Below are 22610 nucleotides of genomic sequence, written 5' to 3' on the forward strand. Positions count from 1 at the left end.
CTTTTAGAAAGACACAATGGATTTCAAGGTAAGCAGGTAGCCTAGTATACTTTTAAGAAGGGCATTCAGCAATTCATAGGTACGTATTAACTGCAAGACTGTTTTAGAAATGCACTAGGCAGATCAGGGAAAGCAAAACCCAATAATACACTTTAAGAACGACAATTAGTTATTCAGTGTAGGTAACCCTATTGGTGCGCTTTTACACTCATTCAGTTAAGAATAATAAAACAGTACCAACACAAACACTTTTAAGAAGATTGGACCACTATCCAAAGTAACTTATATACGTTCTTAAGGAGCAACCAGCAACCCAAAGGTAATTACTTTTTCAACATTGTGTAACTTATTCTATTTCAGAGATACAATTACAACACTAACTCATTTAAAAGTACTTTTACTCTAGTTATTTTTTTTTATTTACTTGTTCATAATCATTAAGATTTTTACGAGAGGATTTTCATTCAAGGAGCTACATGAGGAAACAGAACGACGATCTGTATTTAAGTCAATCAATCTTTTGAGTAGAGATTGTTTTGGGAGCGATGGTAACTTTTGTCTTTTCCATTGCAATGTTCAGAAGCTTTGCGGATGCCGTATGCCATCTAATCTTGTCGCCTGTAATAAGGCGATTCCACCATGTCGCTTCATTACTGGCGAATGAGTTTACCAGCAGGGGACTGAAAAAGGCTATCCTGGCTTGATGCAGAGCAGGGCACATCATCAGCAAATGTCTGACAGATTCTGTCTTTTCAGAATGTTTGCAGAGTCTGCAGGCTTTTTCCTTCGATCCTGTTCTGATAGCTAGGATTTCCTGAGTCGGTAGGACGTTGAGACGTCCTTTCAATAGAGTTCTCATTAGTGATTTGCTTGGGTATTTTTTGCAATACGTCATAGGTTCTTTCAATTTATTTACCGTCATGCGGAGATGGGCTAGTAGTTTGTTAGATGTTGCTTTTTCGTTAGTGGTGATCCAGTCCAGACACTCCAGTTTTGTTTTTATCCTTACCGGGTTATTCTTTAGTTCTTCCTCAGTGCAAGCAATTTCCTGTAATTTTTGATTTTGGGTCTTGGCCCAGTCATTCATAAAGCAGTTGTTGCCTCTGGCAATTTCTTCTGCTATCATGCGGTAGATTTCGAGACTCTCAGGGTGTATGATTTTCCTGTATAGCTGTAAGGAACTATGGTCCACTACTGCTTTCAGGGAGACAAGACCAAGTTCCCGTCTTATCGCTGCTGCTGATGTAGAGTTCAGTAACCCCAGCACCGATCTCCAGATAAAACCTTCGAGTTTTTGCCATAGTAGAGGGGGGATTGTAGGTGTGGCATCCATACCGTACGCCAATGATGGAATAATCTTGGCCTTATAAAAATTGATAGCAGGTTGGAGTGAGAATTTGCCGTACTTTCTATCGACTGCTCTTAATTAAGCGGCTAAATTCTTTGCCTTTGACCACAGTACTTCTTGCATATTTCTTGGAGCTGTTGATTTGAACTCTGAGGTACTTGAAAGCTTTAACCACTTAAATTTTCGTCTCATGTAGATACCACTGTAGGCTCTACTTTTTGGTTCCTGGATTTTTAAAAAATCATGATTTTAGTTTTTGATTTATTGATCTCAAGATTATTTTCTGTAATGTAAATCGGCAGGTTGTCGAGCTGTCGTTGCAGGCCGACCTGAGTAAGATCAAGTAATATCAGGTCATCAGCTTATAAAAGTCTCGGGACCGCTGTATTTCCTATTTTGGGTGCAAATGACCTGATCTTGTTTTGGCTATCTTTAAAGTCACGAGAAACGATATGAACAAGGCCGGTGCCAGGGGGCAGCCTTGCTTCACTCCACGGAATGTTGGTATTGGGTTCGAGATTAGGCCTTGGTTTTAGGAGAACTGTGATGCTGGTGTGTGAATGCAGGTTGATTATAGGTTCCAAGATTCCTTCTGGACAATGCCAGGTCCTTAATTTGGACCACAGTTTCTGTCTGTCCACTCTGTCGAAAGCTTGGGACAGATCGACAACGCTAGAAAAATGTGTGGTGCTCCTATCAGGTCTCTTTCCTTAAGTGTGTTCAAGCACATTATGTTGGCACTGGTGCTGGCGTTTTTCTGAAATCCTGTTTGCAGTGGATCGAAGAACAATGAAGTATGGGACCACTTTCGAAAATGGGTCAGCAAAGTTGTAACGAAAACCTTCCCAATAACATCGAAAAGGGCTATTGGCTGATAGTTCATAGGGTCTTCTCTGGAGCCCTTTTTAAAAATAGGAACAATCAAGGCTTGGGTCCAAGAGTCAGGGATTGTTTTTCTTTCTCTAGAGACTTTGAAGATTGAACTGATTAGGTTTGACCAGTCGTCCGGGTATTGTTTCAGATCACAGTTTGTGAGTCCATCGGGCCCCGGGGCTCTCGTCGACTTCAGATTTAAGATCATTTTTTTATCTCATCGCTATCTGTCTCGTCCACCCAAAATGGATCGTTCGGTTGCTTGATTACGTGATGGTTTCCTTTTAATGGTTCAAACAGCTTCGAGAAATGGGCGGTCCACTTTTCTTCTGAGACTGGATTGATCATATGCGAGTTTAGGTGATTGTTTGGTTTATTGATAAGCGACCAAAAATCGCGAGATTTTTTGTTGGACCGAGCCGTCAACATTGCCTCGGCGTCAGACTGTATAAGAGACATCTGGAATTTCTCAGCCATTGCTTGTATTTTCTTGTTTCAGAATGGAGATTTTCCCAAAGTTTGGTTCAATTCATGGTTACAGCCTGTCTTTTTAGCTTTCCCAAAAGTCTGCATTTGGAGAACAGAGTCGTGTTGTACTCGTTGCTATAATGATTACTGAGGTTATTGGAAATCTTCTTAGGCCTTTTGAAAGCCAGAAGGAGGGGAATGTAACTGGATCTGGCAGCGATTTCTTGCGATGCAGGGTCAGACGTTTAAATTGTTAAATTGATCAGTAAGCCTGCGGACATTTGAGGCAATCATACGTAGACGGGTTTGCTGTTAGTTCGTCTCAATTAACGAGTCGTAGGATTGCAATTGACGTGGTTTACTTCTGTATATAAGATTCAGCAAGTTATGGTCACTGTCCTTAGTTCTCCCAGGCCGGTATTAGAGAGTCTGTATCAGTAGTGGTCGCTTTGTTAAGAAGATTACTGGATTTCATAGTGGTACTCCAAGCAAGTCCCCTAATTGTTGCAGATGAGTTGATAGGTTGTTTTGTTTTGAATGTGTTGGGTTCTCAGAACACTAAAAAGGGTGAAAACTCTGCAGAACTTAAAAACAGATGATTTCATCTTGATTGAACCCTATCATAGAAAGAACAAAGCGAAGGCCTATCTACATATTAAAATACAGTTTGCGTTGAGGTCCCCGCAGATCAAGATGTTAGGAGATTTATATTCGATTGCAATCTCATCAATAGTGTTGGCCGCTGCTGAAATCCTGTTTGCAGGGGATCGAAGAACAATGAAGAACTTTGTCACAGAAATTCTCTGTTGCTGTCTTTTAAGGATTCCAGTAGACGTTGATGATAGCTACCAAATCGGACGATGGGAAATTCAGTACAGCCAAAATTTCGTAGCTACGGGCTATAACCTTTGTGATGGATATTCCATATCCTGTGCAGTTTGCTATCAATAGGCCAGAAGAAGGGCGTCCCAGTGGACCTTTGATGGCCGGAGATATTTCAATGCAGTAGCCATCTAGAGCCGGTTTATCCCGCAGCCACGTTTCCTGAAGGCATATAACATCGTAGGAGTGGCTGTCAGGCTTAGTAAGGTGGACGTGGCCTCTAGTATTCCAGGACGCTATACTTAGGGTTTCTTTTTTGCGTCTGATTGCAGGGTTGGTTGGGGCGGCAGTGACAGCGACTCAACACCCCTAGGTGACTGCTATCTTTTGAGCCCTGGTGTTAAGGTGTTCCGGAACCAAGTCCATTTGCTTTTTTAGGAGATTTGTCAGAGCATATTGTAGTCTGCTCCGAGGATTTTCTTGTGTTCCTTTCGTTTTGCGGGGAAGCTCTCTGGGCTTGGTTGCAGGTGGGATAAGCAGATGAATGAGGCTGTTGCCGTTCGTATCCATACTTTTTACTGAGGTCGCTTATTTGATCTGATCTGTCATTATTGATTAGGTTATGCCTTGGGTGGTTAGTTGTAGGATGTCCTTTTGTTGATCCGTTGTATCGCTGGGTATTTTTGGTCAATTTTTATGGGCTTCTTTCCTGTCTTGCCGGTCTATAGAGGTCTTATGTTCGCGATTTTAATCTGTAATTTTTATTAGGCGATGTTCTGTGTTTGTTTCGTGGCGTGTCTTTCGAATTAGTAATTGGGATCTCGTAGAGATTGAAGCCCAAGTGGGCTAGATCCACGTATATTTCTTGCAGTATTTCTTGAAGTGCTTGTTTTTTAATATGTAGATAGGCCTTCGCTTTGTTCTTTCTATGATAGGGTTCAATCAAGATGAAATCATCTGTTTTTAAGTTCTGCAGAGTTTTCACCCTTTTTAGTGTTCTGAGAACCGTGTTTCTATTTAAGATCATGTAGTGATCGTTTGATGTTTTTGGTCAGTTTTGAAGAGACGAGTCAATCGTAGTGACAGATCTCTTGATTTGCCATGGTCATCTATCAGGCGTCTCGAAGGACTAAGTCTTCAGTTTGTTCGATTAGTTGAGACTGGAGGAAAGTTCTTTTCACTACGTTCCGACGTATCCGGTGTCAGTTTGATGTCTTTATGATCGTTTTGGCTGGTTGAAGGAGATAAGAAACTTTCCCCAACTGAGGCACAATTTGGCAGAGTCGGTGTTTGTTCAGACAATTTGTTTAGAATTTCTGGTTGCGAGGCTCGTGTATCAGTTGAATCCCAGTGTTGGGTTATGTCTATCAATGAACTTTGAGCTATGCATTCTTCCGTCGTCTTAGGAGAAGTGGAAATGCAGATCACTGAATTGTTGGGACTTTGTGTCTTTGTTGTAGAGATGATGGCCTTTCTTTCGTTGATTCTTTACGTTTAGTTCCCGAAGACATCAGGGGGTCAAAGGCCGACACTGCTTGTGAGGCACTAGTATCTGATTCACTGGACGTTACAACTTTCAGCAATGGTTTACTTTTAGAGCCCTGTGCTGTTTTTTGTTGATTTTCCACTGCTCTCTGGTGTTTGGCCGATGATGGAGCAGGTTGCGATGACTTTTCCATTTGCCTTTTGAATACAGGGGCCAATTCAAGTGGATTAGGTGGCACTTCGGTCTGGGTTTCCTTTTCCAGGGTAACCGGCATAGCTGATTTAAGGCAGAGTAATTTATCTTCTAATAGAGTCAGCTTCGATTCCCAAAGATCTCTATGTTCCTTACTTTTTTGATCCAAAGCCGTGATATAACCTTCGACAAAAATCAGTTTGCTGTGCATCATTGCTGTAATGACAGTGCTGTCTTTCAACGAGTCATTGATGGCTTCATACAGCTTCCCAAACGGTGATAGAGCTATTGTAATTGCCGACATGATTGTTGTAATGTCGATTTTTTTTTAGGCGATTCCTTGTTTCCTGAAGTGGTTATTTCACTTAGTCTTCTGTTTTTGGGAGCAGATCGGGGTCGTGGAGTATTCAAAATCGACAAGTATGGCTCACTAGAATGGTCGTCTGTTTGAGTCTGACCATCGTCAAGGGTCGATTGGTCAGGCGAAGGAAGCATTACGGGTTGAATCAATGGTCTAGAAGCTTGAGCTTCGGGGTCACATGTGGGCGTTGAAGGTGTTTGTTTTCCATGTGTAGACCCAAATTCTTTAGGGCTGATCGGGTTTCTTGATTCAAATGGACTCTCATCCATTATTGGTTTGTTTTGTGTCCTGGTTGTGTTGGGATCGTCCAGATTGATTATCGCTACTGGAGGTTCTAGCTCTTTATTTGATTCTTTGTCAAGAGGCGCCCGTTGTTTGATTTAGCTGGAGACATTCGAGTCGGTGAGTCATTTATGGGCGCGGTAGACGCATCTTTTGTTCCAGTTAATTGCTTTTGGATTGCTGATTGGATCTGGGCCTGGTTCAAAATCCCGGATGTTAATTTCCTTGCTTTACTGACTGGGAGAAGATCCTGAATAGGCTCCAGGATTTCTGCATCTAAAAGTTCTTTTGTTTGATCCAGATTTCTTTTGTAATGCTTGTTAATAAAATCTTTTAAGTGCACTAGAGAGAAGTGGCGCCGGTAAAGTGGAATTCCCTACTTTCTTTAATCTGAGTGTTTTTTGCTTTGTATTTGTTTTTTTTTGTTGTTTTTTTGTTGTACTTAGAGAAACCTTGGCTTTCTTGAATTGCCAACTGATCCACAATACCTTGTTCAGGTAAAAGTATGCTAAACTCTTGCTGCTTTGTCAGTGATGCATGAGCGGGGCTTGCAGTGGGGCCTTGGGGGTTACATAAGGCACTGAAGCTGCTGTTTGGGTGTTCTCTGGCGAAAGAGCGTTTCCCCGAATTCTCGGGGTTAACGATTGAGGAAGCACATGTTTGATCCTTGTGCTGGGAGATTCCAGTGCCGCATGAAATTGAGCTGCCACCAGAATTGTCGTTGAAGTTGAAGTTGAAATTGCAGCCGTTGGAATAACATCCAAGGGACCCGCGCCGCTCTGGCAGCATCCCCTTTGTGTGCCGTGTTGAATGAGGAAAAATGTCTTGCACCCCGGTGGTGCATGTAGAAATTGTTGCCTCGAGAGTCCGAGGCGGACTGGGGTGCCGCTCGATAAACCTCTGCGCCTCAGCCAAGGCAGGCTCACTCCCGGCCATACAGGCCGTCAAACCACTGCCCGAGACCATCAGCACAGGGGCATGAGCCAACCGTCCTCCGACGGCCGAAGCTAAGGCACCCATCGTTGCGATAACGTGACGGGAAGGCTGAAACGGCCGGGCGAGGTACGGGCTGCTGGGCGAGGAGGAGCGGGCCGCTGGCGAGGAAGATGAGGAAAACTGCTGGGACACCGATGGTTGCACGAAGACGTCAGAGACCACACGCCACAAACCCACAGCGCCGGTGAAACAGGAAATGCGGGTAAGGCAGGGAGCGTGGTCGCGGCAGGCTCTTTCTCAAAATTGGTCTCTGTCTCGTATGCTGTCTTGGCCTTGTCCAAGACATTTAGAAAGGTGTTTAAAGATGAGTTTGGAGGGCCCGTTGGTGACTGGTTCTCAGCAGTAGCAGGGTCCAAAGTACTCTGTCCCATTCTGTGCTTCGACTTGGTCTTAGGACTCACTAGCCTCAAAATACTCGAAGGGGTGGAAATGATGGTCTTGGAAGGTGGCCTTACCTCCTTCGATTTTTTAAGAGTAGGTGCTGGTATTGATTTCTTGGAATCAAGTGTTTTACTGGTACTCCGTAATATACAGGTTTCCGATGGGGATGACAAGGCTTCTAACGGGGGTTCTGACGAATTCACAGAGTGCAGGAGTTGCGAGGGCAGAGCCGCAGTCACAGAGGCAGGCTCCATGCTGCTCCTGCGGCAGACTGCAGACGACTGCTCACCCTCTGCTCACGCTCCGCTCACCGCTCTGCAGTATGTCAGCTGAATAAGAGTCCTCCCACAGGTAGCATGGTAGAAAGACTGCAGTCTGCGGACGACTGCTCCCCCTCTGCTCATGCTCCGCTCACCGCTCCGCGGTGTGTCAGCTGAATAAGTGGTTTATTTAAATACAAGAAGCCCAAGATAAACTCCCAACCACACGAATCACCCAATCATCCTCACAGGATTCACACAAGGCTTATGGTACGAATTACCCAAACGAAGACACTACCTTAGGAGAAAGAGCTTCTGGGCGGATGCCTTCAAGATGCAGAATCACAGACCTGGTCCCTGGATTCTTGGCCTGTAGACTGAAGAAATGGATACTGGATGGGAACTTGCAGCAGCAGTCACCAGAGGAGGCTTTCAGCAAAGGATTATTCTGGGTTTCTCATGGCTCTGTGTATTTGGCTACTTCTGACAGGAACCAGATGAACGACGAATATCACTGGTCCGATTCTCTTCACTCTCTTGGTCCTGCACTCTGGTGAGGGGTATTCAGGGATTTAAGTCATATCTCTGGAGGTCCAACAGGTGTCCAACAATGTTTCAGCATGATTCAGACCTTGGAAGATCATGCATTGCACTCAGGCTTGAGTTCCCCTAGTATTGGCATTGAGCAGTCCATGAAAGTGACAGCATGTTGAGGGATAGCTTGTTTTACAGGTCTTTCTAAGAGGAGTGGATCAAACTAGTCTCTGGGTAGGAGTCATTGTATTCGGGATCCCTGAGTTGATTGGAAGGAAAGTTTGCATCAGGCTCTGGTTACACAGCAGGCTCTCCGGTCACTGAAAATGAATACATACATCTTTTCATCATCTTCCACTTTGGATTCAGCTCCAGTGGTGGACTTATCAGAAGCTGCCAGAATCAGAGTCTTTATCAGGCACTACAGCACAAGTTCTGCAAACTATCCCTGCCGTTTACAGAAAAGGGTGGTCTGGCTGTCCAATCAGGGCAGCCAGCCCCCCAGTGGGAACTGGTTCCTTTCAGTCAAGGTGAAAGACAAAGAGCTGCAGAGGTTTGGATTCCTTCCTCGCTGCCTGTCTTCTCAGACACTCTGAAAAAACTCCCGCCGAAGCCAAAACTTCAACCAAGGTCATTCCCAACTAAAACGGCAGAAGAAGACAAAGGAAACAACAAGCAAATGAGAAATGGCGAAAAAAGAAGGAGCCCACTATTCTAGCAGAATGGTGACCCTCTTGTGCATTACCAAGACTGATTTCACAGCCTGCGAGTAATATTTACTTAAAGTCTAAACAATTGTTTCACTGCCACCAGCCATTCAAGTAAACTTGCAATTGTAACAAAAATGTTGCCAGGTAAGTAAGCAAGGGGATACACGGTATCTCCCCAGCACTCCACAAATGGTGGGGTGTACTGGCTCACTATATAAAATGTAAAGGGGATGGAAATCCCACTTTACCCTTTGGCAACCCATAAAAGAGTAAAAGACTAGGTGAGATGGGAAAAATATTACCACTGACATAGGAATGAGGGACAAATAATCACAACATCAGGTCAGCAAGATTTATCATTGAAATGAAAATCTTACATAGCGATGGTTTAGAGAGATCTGAGGAGGCAGATAGGTAGGTGTGATTGTTTACATCTTTGAAGGTGCATAACATTTCTTCAATGATTTGTGGCAGTGTTAATTCTGCTTTGAAATATATGGAACTTTGATTACGTGGTTCACATTTGTAAAGATTCTGTGGTCAATTTTGTACAATTTACAATCAAAATGGAGTTGGTGTTCTTACAACATCTTTCTGCATGTTGTCATGGCCAAGGAATCAAAAGCCAACTCAGGACTCGAGAAATGTGATTCAAACAGATTTATTTTCACATCTGAAATAGGATCGGTGCTGATGATGATCTGGGGAGTCAGCTTGCTTTTAAAACAATCTATAGGTTTGTCCCTCAATACACTAGGTATTTGCCTTGTGGCTGTCAAACAAAAGTAACTCATAGTCAATGGAGTTTCAGGTGCCACTGGCACTTCTTTCGTGCTTCAAGTGGTTCTTTCATGGTCGACACCGCAGTCAGGCTCCAGAGTTCTCCTTAGTGGGTCATCCTGCCCTGCAAATTTGGCTTGCCTGAGCTTGTCTCAGTTCTTGCTACATTTGGGTTACAGGTCTCCAAATCTCACTGGGTCCATCAACATTTGAGTATGAGCCCCTCAGTACTGGGTCCCAACTCTACCACTGTCATTGCCAGTATGGATAGAAATGTGCTTCATCTGCCTCAACCCCCTGGTCTACTGCCTCTCTATTTTCTTCTCATGTGCGGCAATAGATGGGCCCTCTTCACCTCATCTTCTAGCATCTCCAACTCTTCCATAAGTAATTACGGATGTCCACCCTTCTCTATTCTCTCCTTGATTCTCAGGCATGTTAGTTCTGTCTTAGACTCCTTGTGTTCTCCTCTTCTAGATATATCTCTTCTGTGGCCTCTACTCCACTCATTGCCTTGCCTTGTAGGTCTTGTTTGTGTATATCTTCTACTCTGCTTCATATTCGTTTATCTTTTTCACTCTCCTCCTCTTTTTGCTCCTTTCTGCCTTCTCTGCTCTCCCATCCAGCTATATACCACCTATTCCACTCACTCTTTACTCAAGCTGTATTTCTTCTATGTGGTGCTTTTTGTCTCTTCTCCAGCTCTCTTCTGCCTATTTGTCCTCCTCCTGTACTGCTGCTTCTCCTCATGCTACAAACCTCTTCCTCTGTCTCAAAGTTGTTATGACTCCTGCTGACCGACCATTCTCCTTCAGTACTGTTAAATCATTGCTTCTTTCAACACCAACACATTGATCCACCTACATTGTCTTCCCATTCTCCTACTAAACCTGCCTCCTGGCCCTGTCAGTCTCTTATTCTGAGAGCTGTACTGCATAGTTCATGTTGCACAGAGATTGGTGATTACAATTACATATAAGCCTCCAGCATTGCTAATTGGTAAGACCATTGATAGTGTGGCTCCTTGATGACCTCAGTGAAGTGGGCCAACCACCATCTTGCTTTAAATATTGTATTGGCTACCAGCATAGCTATGACTCTGTTCCTTGAAACACTGCAGGTCAATGTGGAATCTTCCTGGTCATGCAGGCAACGTTCCTCCAGCTCTATCATCCATCTGAGGGAAGTAAGCTGTAGTCTTTCTTACATAAAAGCAATGTTGAGTATCTGTTGTCTGTGACAGTGGGACCCCACTTTGATTATTCTCTTGCAGGTTCTGCTGCTGCACGGTGTCCTGTCAATTGGTCGACTGCAATTTGGTCGACTGCAATTTGGTCGACACCATTTGGTCGAATGCCAAATGGTCGAATTTTTTTTTTTTTTATATATTTTTTTTGTGGGTTTTCGTGTGGGGAAAGAAAAAAAAAGAAAAAAAAGGGGGTTGGGGGGGACCCCCCCCCCCCAAAAAAAAAAAGGGGTAAAAAAAAAAAAAAAATTCGACCATTTGGCATTCGACCAAATGGTGTCGACCAATTGTCCTATCGACCAAATGTTTTCGACCAATTGACTGGTAACCCTGCTGCACGTTGGCTGTTTGATGATTAACACTTGTGGCTACCACCTGAAGACCACTGATGTCTAAGGTAGGGAGATTGTGCCTCAAGAATTTGTTGGGAAAAATGTACTATAACATCTGCAATCTTTAACACACAACTGGGTTTTGGGCAATCAGGGATTTTGTACTAATTAATCGATGATGGTCTTTAAAGGAAAGTTCAGGATAATAAGGGGGATATCACAGTTTATAGAAGAGATGGGGCACCTGGGACACCCTATCAATTCCTTCTACAGACCATACAACACATAGTGGCTGACAGCATATTTTGGGTTAGTGGTTAATGGCTTCCCAGTACCATCAACTAACCAAAAAGTTTGAACTTTGTCACAGTGTCTAGCGAGTTATTTTAGTAAGCAGTCAATAAGGTCAATAATGAATCACTTGCTCCTTTGGGATTTAATGTATTTGGTTGTCAGAATTTTACAGGGTGTGATCTCTTCTAATGTTTGCACCAAGAATATTTCTAGGTAGCTTGTGAGCGCAACTAGTGAGATTCGCATTTGTATCTGATTCCTCAGAAACCCTTCAAATGAATCTGACAAGATGCTATTGGGGTATTTTGATCAGAAAGGACGGGGGGCCTGCTGGAGGAGTTGGGTGAATGAAATCATCAACCAAGTCAAAAGCAACAGTTAAGAGATCAGACTATGAAAGAGATATCAATCGAAATGTTAATCAATACAATGTGTGCTGGTTTGTTCTCAGCAGAGGTAGATAATTCTGGGTTGGCACCATTCCACGGAACAGGTTATATAGCTTTGTTCATTGTCAGTAGAGGGGATATCACATTTTTGGCAAATGAAACAGTTTGGGTATCACACTAAGTTAGTGAAGGCAATCCTGGCATGAATCGCTTGCTCTCTGTGCCTTGTCGGGGCACAGCACCTTAGCCACCTCACACTGTTGACTCCCATCAAGGCAGAAATGTGTCTCTAGTGTGACTGCTGCCACTATTTTGTTCCAGAGAGGAATTGCCTATATTTTGGCACAGAACTCTCTTTGTGGGAAGTACCAGACAGATATGCAGATGGGTAATTCTCCTCTGTTCAGATGTGCACCATTGCATGAGACAGTAATTCAGCCTTGCCTTTTTTGTTCTCAGTGGAGAGGTTCTCACATTTTTGCAGATATGACCAACAACATGTGAAGGATTTTGGAAAAACAGCAAAGATAGTGTAATTCCACAATAAAACCATGAGTGCTTATTGGCAAGGTCATCAACCCATGTTAAATGTGCCTAAAATACAAGGGCAATTAGATAATGACAATATACTTTGCACCAGGTCAGGAATGTGGTCAGACATCTGGGGAATGGTGGTACACTGCTGTAGTGATGATGGGGGGCAGGTCAATTGAAACACTTCACAAGTATAAGCTCAATTGAGTTGAAACTAGTTTTGGGGTTTCCTTGCAGAGTAGATGCTTAGTTTCGATCAGTGCCACACCACCACTTGTAACTAAATGAAAAGAACAGTGCTTTCTGCCGCAGGTGTGCAGCAGAGGTGTGCCATATTTAAGTAATGGCGATCAAATGTACAGCATGATATTTAATTTGTTTGTGAATGAGCAAGTACCTGGATGTTATTTGTGGATTTTGCATTATTCAGATCATGATGCACAAGTTGATGAAGGTTGTAAAAATCAGTGTGCATTCAAAGGATTCAGAGTAGATCGAGACATAGAAAATGTGTGGATGTGTTGTACCTGAAGGCAAAGGTTGGACAGGAAATAGGGATTGGTCAGGAATGGCAGGCGGGTGGAGTAGAGATTACATGTGGCAGATTGGTTGGTCTGATTAGCAGTATTTGTGGATTGTCTGTAGACAAGCAAAGAGTAGGCTGTATTTGGAATTGTGACAGTTTTGCTTATGTGACTGGAAAGAGGATGTGGAGAATGGATACCCCTGTTGATGGAGCACTGGAGTGAATCAAAGATGTGGTCAAAGACATTTCAAATTATGACAGTGACTCATGATCATTAATTTTAATATTCTGCAAAATGTTGATGGTGAACTTTGATATATTTGTGAACTTAAGATTAATGTAAAACGCTTTTCTAGCAGGTAATTCAGTGAGGAAAGGTAATTTGATATAGGAGAAGAGGGTCGTGACAAAAAGTTACAGAACACCTTTTTTCATAATGTTATTTTTTAAAGATTCGTTTGCAGCTACCGGAGGCAGACAGTTGCTTTTTGATGGTCATCATGGATGAGCAAGCTTGTTGCTTATGCTTTATTCACAGGACATGAGTCTTTAGAATATATTGGAAAGTTGCAGTGGAGAGCATGTTCATGTTTCAAGGCAGGGTTATCAATTCATCCTGTTGAAACCCACTCTGCAGACACCCATAACTCCTTAGCCTCCTTAAGGTTAGTTAATTTCAACAAGTAGAAATCATTGCAGTTTTGGTGGATGTGTAGGAATTATTATAGCAATAACACCCAATCCGGCGGGCCATATCGGGTGTTAACCGCCCAGAGCCCAGGTTATGGCATGAGGACCTTAACAATGGCCCCAGTGCCTTCATCACCCAATCTGGCCCACCGGATCAGGTGTTATTGCTATTAGCACCCCAGGTTTTAAATCTGGAGACCCAGGAGGCTAACAGCAATAAGTTTCATTTGAATGAATGCGACGCAGCAAGCTGTCCTGTTCACTCAAACAAAATACTTAAGATAGCCTCCATGGAGCTGGAAGGCTGGGTTCCATGCAGAGCCCCTCTTCTATTTCCTTGGCAGTTGTAAGGGACACAGAGGGGCTGCAGCGGCGAGGGCTTCCCCGCGGAACGAAGCATGTAAGTGGATCTGGAGGGTGGGAAGTGGCCAGAGAGGAAGGGAGGGTGGGGCAAGATTGTGGTGCAGGGAGCTGAAATTAGGTTGCTTGGAATGAAGGCTGAAATCTTACGATTCAGCCGTAGATCCAAGCAATCTGATTGGTTGGCTCCCCCGCCCTGGTTGCTAATTAAAGTTAATAAATGACATGAGGTTAATGCACGTATGATATGATAGTTTATTTATAAAGCGCTTAATACCCAGAAGTTTCTAAGGGCAGACCCAGGGATCAAACCTGTGTTGCTCTGCATGTTGCCCCTGAGCTATCCTCCTGAGATGTTTCGCTGAAGGAGCAGACACAAACCTTTCTGGCTATTGTTGAATTTAAATCAGGGTTGGTCAGGCTTTGTTATTGTACTTTATCCTTTAGGTTTGCATATAACCTAGCTTGGATGGATCATATGTATACATTTTGTATAGGTGTTTTTTAGTGATGGTGTCCACTACCAAGTTTTATTATATGCTATGGTATTGAACCTATATATGTGTCCCTTTAAGATGCACACCAGTTTAGCATGTTGTTACCTCTCGCTTTGAGTGAGATTAGTGTGCATGGCAGATGTTGTTTTTGTGTCGCTGGTCCTTCTTACATGTAGTAGAATGTTGATGAATGATGATGAATGTTGGGTAAGTGTGATGCATGTATGATTTTGGGACTGTCTGGACAAGTGTGTGTCCCGGTGGTACATCTTACATCAAGACAGGGGTGTTGCTAGGTTTGTAAAAGAACAGGAGCTAGGCTAATGTAGGGACTGTTGGGACTCGGGGCTAGCTAGCCTTTTGGTTGAAGCCCCTGTGTTCTATCCGGGGATTAAACCAAAAGACCCGGGGCTATAACCCCTCCTCCGACCCCATCCCCACCTATCAACGCCTCTGCATTACGAGTACATGGATTCTTGCAACTGAACTCGAAATAAAGCAACATTATTTTCTACTTCTTGACTCATGTTGGTACACCTCAGAGAAGTGTATTGTCCTTGGTAGAAGACATATCCATTGCATATTAAAATGGTCATAATGCATTGACTGTGCTTGAAATCTACATCAGCCTCTATATTTAGCATCTTTTAGAATGCACTGATTGCATCCACCAAGTAGTAACTACCCTCTTTAAGCCGCCTGTCTTTGTTGATACGTATTCCTTAGATGAAAGGGGATTGACCTAGGATGACCATGTCACATTTGTCTTATTTCTACTGTGATCTCCCCCAATCACAAGGGCAACCATATCCAGTGAGCCTCACAATCACTGCGGCATGATTGCAGAGGTGCTCTTCTACCATCTGAGGAAGGACCCCACAGCCCTGGTGAAGCTGGTGAACTAGTTTATGAAAATGAAAACCCCTGTACAATTGGGAAGCCATGCCACCATCATAAGAAGAGCAGGATCTGGAAGGAGGAGACGTTGTGCCCAACAAGATGACAACTTCTCCAACTATACAGAAAGCAAGGTGTACAAAGCTATGCTATGTTAGCGAATGAACTCTACACTCACTAAACACATACACAATACATTATTTACTAGAAAGGCTTATAGAATAAGTGTTTTGCTTCAAATACAGAGGGGCTGATTCAAGGAAATGTGTGCAGAAATCCCACAAGGACCACGGGCCGAGATGACACTGCGCGAGACTAAATGCAGAATAAAAAATGTGCGTCCCGCGTATTGATGCAATTTACTTTGCAAAGTAACCGTATTCTCAAGTCACGGCTAGAAAGCCGCCAACACACCAATATACAAAGCATAAACAGCCAGAACAGCTACCTTTGCATGCTTCCCCGGGCATGAATACATGTACCCATCAAACAGTGCATGGGGTCCCCTGCAAGCAGGTCTGCATCTCGGGGATCCTTTAAAGGGTCCCCCATAACAACTGCTGGCACCCCAACAGCATGCATATGAAAAATCATAACTCAGTCTAAACTCTGAAAAACTACATGCAAACCCCCGGAAACCGTTCCTGCACCCCGCAACACTGCGTACATGCACCCCTAAGTTAGATCGGAACCCCGGTTGCATACACGCACCCTAAATCTGACATGCAAACCCACTTCTGTGCTGCAAATCCTATGCGCAAGTGTCGCAAGTGTCATTACGCCTGCCTTCAGGCAATGTAGTGATTGTCTGGCCATTTCTAAGCTGAGAGGCTGTGCGGGTGTTTCCATGAATACATGTCGTTTGGCGCAAATGTAGGCATGCGAGGGACTGCCTACGGGTCATCCCTCATAAATCCCACTTTTTCGCATGTACTTCCTCATTTTCTGTGTTCTGCCCCCTTCCCAGCCCTCTGCGCAAGCCACGCCCACGCTCTACGGGGTGTCTCGCCCAAGGAGCTTGACGGCTCGCACAGACTTCCTGGACTTGCGCGTACTCCACGCAAGTTCAAAGAAACTCCAGTGCAGTCGGTTCCATGAATCAACAAACGCGGATTTGCATGCAGTTTGGCGTGCAAGTCCCCTAGTTCCCGCGCAAATAATTCCATGAATCAGGACCTGAGTGTCGAATTCAAAAAGTGAATGTTTAAATCTGGATGGATTATGTTATGGCTGTGTGTTGTATGATATACTGACAAACATGGTATAGTGAAAAAAGCATTTCTAACACACGTGTAACGTGAACCTACCAGAATTGACACGCATTGGAGTGGACATGCGGGCTTATGTGCGTGCAGTGAACACAATACATAAACAATATAGTAACCTACTCATGGCATAAACAAACAAGGGTGGTTTTAAAAGATCAAACTTCTTTCTTTAATCCCCAGTCTGCCATTGATTTGTATCACTCCCCATTCACGTGCTACCAATTTGATAGCAATGCGTGCACTTTGCACACCTTCTGAACAGCCAAGATCAATCAAAAATATGGATAACAAAAATAATAGCATGTGATAGCATGTGATATTTTTTATAGTGATGCATTAAAGAAACTCCAGTTTCAGAGCACTTTCTACCGTGATCGAAGTGCATGAAAAGAAGTAGTGGCACTATGTTCCCTGCTGCCTTGCCCAGCTCCCCACAATCCCCATCGCCACGCCCCCGCCCAAGCACAATACAAACCCCTAAACAAATGCGCCTGCTGTTTAAGCGAAGGTTCAGTGTAGTGCACTGAAGTGCAAGTCTCAACTGCTCAGTGCTCCCTACACTTTTATTTTAAAACAAAACCATTCTGGAACAGTTTATTTTTAAAAATAAAAGTGTAGGAGCAGTGAAATGTATTTTTAAAAAAGTAGAGGGCACCGCCAGCCGCTCCAGCTCACTTCGACCACTGACTTTCTAACAGGTGTGACTTTGTAATAGTCAGTTCGTAACCTTGTAGGGATGCAGTCGAGCATCGGCACACAGGAGGAAGAACACTCGACTGAGCAGCAGCTCCTCCCCTTCTGAGACACACACGCTACGTGTAGAGCTCTCCACTCCTGCCTGTACGGGACACGCTCTATACATACTTGTGAATAACGACGGAATGGACAACTTGGTGTGTTTTTATCAACAACGCTCTCACCTAGCAATAGGCTATGAATGCGTGCAATACATCCATTTGCCGAAAGTGTACAAAAGATCCCGCCTGATAAACGGAGTAACTCCTTTTGGACATCAAGTGGAAACAGTGTGCAATGCATGCATGTGTTAGTTATTACTTTTCCTTCACGTCATCGATACACTTGGGAAAACTACGTGAATTGAGGTCAAAATGTTTTATACCAGATATTCAAAGTGCCCCTTATTATTTGAAAAAGTGTGTGTTCTTGTGCCTTAATTGAAGAATGAAACTTGGAGATAATGCAAATACAATGTCAGATTACTTTTCTACCTACTAAAAGAAAGTACATTGTAGGATTACTTGCTAGTTCAACCAATTAAAACAAATGCGGCAGAGTGGTTAATCTGTCATGCAAACACAAGGCCGGATGCATCACCCGTGGCCTGCAGCTACTAATCATATCATGACGTTCCATAGCTGGAAGTGGCTGGATTTTACCTAAATGACAGGCTCCACCGACCCACCCGGCTGGACAGCTGCAGACACCAGGAGCTACACAGACCCCACCATTTCGACATCCCTGAGGGCAAAGAGCTGAAAGACAAGAACATACGGTTGTGTTTTGCAAACGTTTTACCATATCAACACATTATATGAAGGAAAACACAGTGTTGCAAGAAGAGGGTTCAATCACCGGTTCAAACAACCTTGCATTGATCTCTGTTATCTAATGCCAGATCCATGCCCTGTATACACTTCACAAAGTTATTACAAGCCAAGAACCTGAACGCAATTCTGCACGCATGGGCTTTCTTGTGCTCTCAGAGGCTGACTCACAAACAATCTCTCACATCTGCTTGAGCGAGACTTTGATATTCCCTCAAACTTTACTATGAGTAATTCTAACCAACTCCTGACTTCCCTCTGGAAAGGGAAGAGTCAGTCCAGATTAAGTCAGTCCTACTACTAGCAGCTTCATAGTCAATAACGTACACTCTCCACAAGAGTAACTTTTAGCTAAAACTGATAACTTTTTCTGAATCGTCAATCTAGTTGCATTCCAACTGTACAAGAACATTAAATAGAAATGTGAAATACAGCACTCTGAATTGACAGTAACAAGACATGCAATGCTTTACAAAACTCCTGAAATTGGCAGAGTGAGAGAAGCTGAAATCTTGCTAATCTCACAGGTGGAAGCAGGAAGCAGTTTTTTTTATTGATTGATATTTTATTTCTATCGCGCACGTACACAAGTGTTTCAGAGCGTCACAAGGCAAGGGAGGGGAACAGGGGAGAACAAAACAGCGATCTTACTAGGCACAGTGACATTGAGAACGCACAAGTGCATGGGAGAGGGGGAGGGGAAAACTGCATGGAAGGGGGAGAGGTGGAAAGTGCGAAGCAGAAGAGAAACAGATAAATAACAATAAATAATAAAGGAAACAAACAGGTAATGCAGCCAGCAATTTGCAAGTGCTAGGTTTAAGGCAGCAGACAGGGTAGGTCTGATAAGTGCAGGAAGAAAAAGGGGGGGCTGTATTGATACAGATACAGACCCCAGTGCAAGGGGTGGCCCTGATGCAGTGCGGGAGGGTGGCAGGATGAGCAGGTTGTGAAATTGAGGATGTGCCCACCAGGGTTTTAAAAGAAAAATGAGAGTACAAATATCCCCATGTCAAAGAGCTAAAACTGTGTGGTGAGGAGAGAATAATTTTGCAATGGGAGCAAGAGCAGTTGAGATGGCAATCCCTTACCTGTGAGGAAATGGCTGAGTGGAGAACAAACTAGGTGGACTAGTGTTATACTGTTGGATTTCAATTTCATATTCTGAAGACCTCTAAGGAAGTGGGAAATCAACCAGGTGGAAAACAATTCCTTTGTGGGAATGGGTGTCTATTTCCTAATAATTCAGAGAAAGAGGTTGCCTGGGGAACCAATCAAGTAGAAACATGTTAATATGTGGAAAGTGAGATCCATGTTCCCATTACCCATTTGAAAGAGGCAAAGTGGAGAGTGAATTAAGGTGATAGGCACTGCATTGTGGGAATTGAATTTGAGAGAATGGATACCTCTGAAGAAGACATTGAGAGGAAAATTAACGAGCTAAAATAAAATGTGGAATGGAAGTGAACCTTCCAAATCACAGTAAAGAGGAAACTGAACCCTTCAGGACAGCAGCCAAGGAACCAAAGACCATGTTTCAAGAAAACTTTTGGAGACTAAACCCTTGAAGGATGTGCATTGGGAACTGACGTTCAAGTTCTTAGACCAACCTGGAAGAGTCAACAAGGAAACTCTTGGACTTTGGTAAACGTAACTCAGTTTTCGAGAACAAGCTTGGCAAAGAACTGTGAGCCAGATTTGCAGGCAGGATGAACTACTTCCCCAACATGCCCAGTCAAGAAACTATCAGACATTTGGCCACTGACAAAGCAAACTTGCATGACCTGGAACATATGACAACACCTTTTATCAATGCAATCTTTACATTTTATTTGTAATCTAACATCATTTTTTCAAGGAAGCATCAAACACGTCATTGACTAAAATATTGGCAAACATTTTGGAAAACGTTATGGGAAAATGCAAGCAACATATGGGCCTCATTATGAGTTTGCCGGTGCTTCAAAAATGTAGCTGTACTACAAAGAAAAGTGAGTTTATTGGACTAGGGTGGGGAAGTGCACTGTTTAGTCCACCAGGCTTTTTATGTATTGGGGGCAGAGTACTTATAAGAGAAATGTCAAGGATGCATGCCTAACCACCCTCTGCGCTCCTCTGCTGCTTTTCTCTTGGTGCTTCCCTGGTACCGACTAAGCAGGATGGGCGGCAGCTCCTTTTCCATTGCAGCAGCTAATCTGTGGAACGCCCTCCCTCACTCGCTCTGTGTTACTGAAGACCACTTCTCGTTTCAAGGCGCACTACAAACTCATCTTTTTCAGACTGCTCAGGCCTGACTTTCCCATGCGTCATGATGCCTCTGGCGACTGCGCGCTTTACAAGAATTTGTAACATAACTGCAGCCACAAACTCCATGGGGACCATGCAGAGCTTGCTCGATGATGGCCCACGGCAAATTGCAGACTATGGGCCATCTGTGGGGATGCAAGCTACTCGCTGCCGGGCTGCGGCTTGAAGATGTTTTGCGTTACAAGGAAAGATGCTCTTTTAGGCCCTTACTCCTTCACGAGGAAGGATTGGAATGATTGAGGGAGCTAGAGGGTTTAGGTACAGGATGGGATTCTTTTTTTTTTAAAATCCTATGGATTATCCCAGGTTTCGGTTTTATGGAAACCAGACCCACATTAACAAAGAAGGGGTTATTTGGTGTTTGGCTCTTTGGCAGCTGCTTCCTGGACATGGCAATTCCAGCCTGCAATGATGAAATGCTTACGGCAACATGGATCATTGTGTTATGGCATCCCTTTATTTTCAAGCCTATGTTGCATTGTGTGAAAGAACGGCTCTTTTACAATATGGATATAGGATTGTCAATCAATGAAATAGCAAATGTATCTATATTCACAGTCAGCTTTTAATACAGAGAGAATACATTCTGCTTAGTGGTACCAGGTTGCATACATGTCATTACTAGAGTATGCTGTGGTACATTTAGATTGATGGCAGTGCTATACTCTAGACGATTGTAAAGAAGCTTGTTTTTCAAAGAATAACAAGCAAATGACCCAGCAACTGGTTTGTTTAAGGACATGGCGTCTCCCCATGTGGTAGAAGTCCAGCGCCTTCTTCCGGGGCTTTTAGGAGGACCGCCCTCAGCCATGGCTAACATGTACCTCCCCACGGGTGCAAATGAACTGTAAACAGGCTTCCTTACCGTCTTGACATCTCGCCCCAGTCCAGCCGGAAGCGCAGATGCACGTCACCACGCCATTGACAGACAGGCATTCCCCGCCATTCTGACAGCCTCCTTCGCAGCTCACTGTAAAATGGAGGCACATGCTTAGCATCGCTGCACACTCGTGTCATGTACGTGTCATCGCGTCATTAGCGTGCGCTGTTACAGCTGGAGGAAGTTAACAGGGGAGATTAGTACAGGCCATGGCATGATTGATATGCGAAACGGCGCGGCCAGATGGGGAGGAAGACGTCTGTATTAGTGGCAAAAAGGGAACAGCACCATTTGAAACACGTTTATATATACGTTCTGACATTCTTAGCTCGTCATGGTCCGTCAATGGTGCGAGTAGACAGAGAAACATAGGATCACATGCGAACCCTTTTAGTTGACTCTTGAACCTCTGCATTCGTTTCAAAAAATGGAAAGTAGAAGATTTACAAAATAAGTGATCACTTCGTCTGCTACCTGGCATTTTCCATTGCACATTCTTGTAATTCAAAGTGCCTCTCCAGGCATATCAATGTAACTGTGGGCAAATTGTGTCCCCTTTGAGTTGTAATTGTTCTAAGTGATAAATTCAGAGCGCGTGTGCCTCATTTTACTTAGCAAAGGAAATCTATCAGACCCAGTGGGTTTACTCACGTGATTCCACGTAACAGAGGGACAGTCGGGTGATTGCCAAGTGTCTGTGCCTTACATCCTACCCCGTAGAGAAGGTGCTTGCACTGCCATAATACCTGCATTATTGTCACACTACCAGCTGCACCTCCTCAGAGGTATTCTACGTTTCTTCTCCTTCCCCCAGAAGCTTACTGTCTTCAGAGCTCTGGTTCTCTCAAGGCTGGACTACTGCAACAGCCTCTTTCTAAATCTGCCTTCCTCTACTCTCCGCCCTCTGCAACTCATCCAGAACAGGACTGCAAGACTGGTCCTTTGCCTCAAGCCCAGAGATTGTATCTCTCCAGGACTGAAATCTCGGCACTGGTCCCAGTGGCTGTGAGGATCAAGTTCAAAACCCTCTGCATTGTCCACAAGGCCTCCTGGGGCCTGGGTCCTCAATACCTTCAACTCTCTCTTACTAATTATCTTCCTTCTCGAGCTATTCGATAATCCGCCTCCAACTCCCTCAGGGTTAGTCACATCTTCAAGCAATGAGTTGGTGGTAGATCTCTTTCTTCGGCTGGGGCTTCCCTCTGGAACAGCCTCCCTGAAACTTGAGGAGAACTATCTCCGGTTCCGGAAGCAACTCAAAACCTTTCTCTTTGCTTCTACCTTTTCTCCTCCTCTCCCCTGCTGACCTCCTGGCTGAAACAGAATCTGCAC

At 43.9% G+C, this 22610-nt stretch overlaps 1 protein-coding gene across 1 annotated transcript in view; it reads right to left on the reverse strand.

Annotated features, from left to right (window-relative positions):
• LOC138570059 (wnt inhibitory factor 1-like) overlaps positions 1–22610 on the reverse strand; it is a 97343-nt gene that overhangs the window by 46495 nt on the left and 28238 nt on the right. Inside the window, exons 3-4 of the mRNA XM_069648625.1 lie at positions 21264–21368; positions 17924–18019 (exon numbers count right to left, since the gene is read on the reverse strand). Coding sequence (XP_069504726.1) covers positions 17924–18019; positions 21264–21368 — 201 coding nt within the window. The remainder of the gene's footprint in view (positions 1–17923; positions 18020–21263; positions 21369–22610) is intronic.

Source organism: Ambystoma mexicanum, chromosome 2q (assembly GCF_040938575.1).
Source record: "Ambystoma mexicanum isolate Mex_15411 chromosome 2q, UKY_AmexF1_1, whole genome shotgun sequence".
Classification (NCBI taxonomy): domain Eukaryota; kingdom Metazoa; phylum Chordata; class Amphibia; order Caudata; family Ambystomatidae; genus Ambystoma; species Ambystoma mexicanum.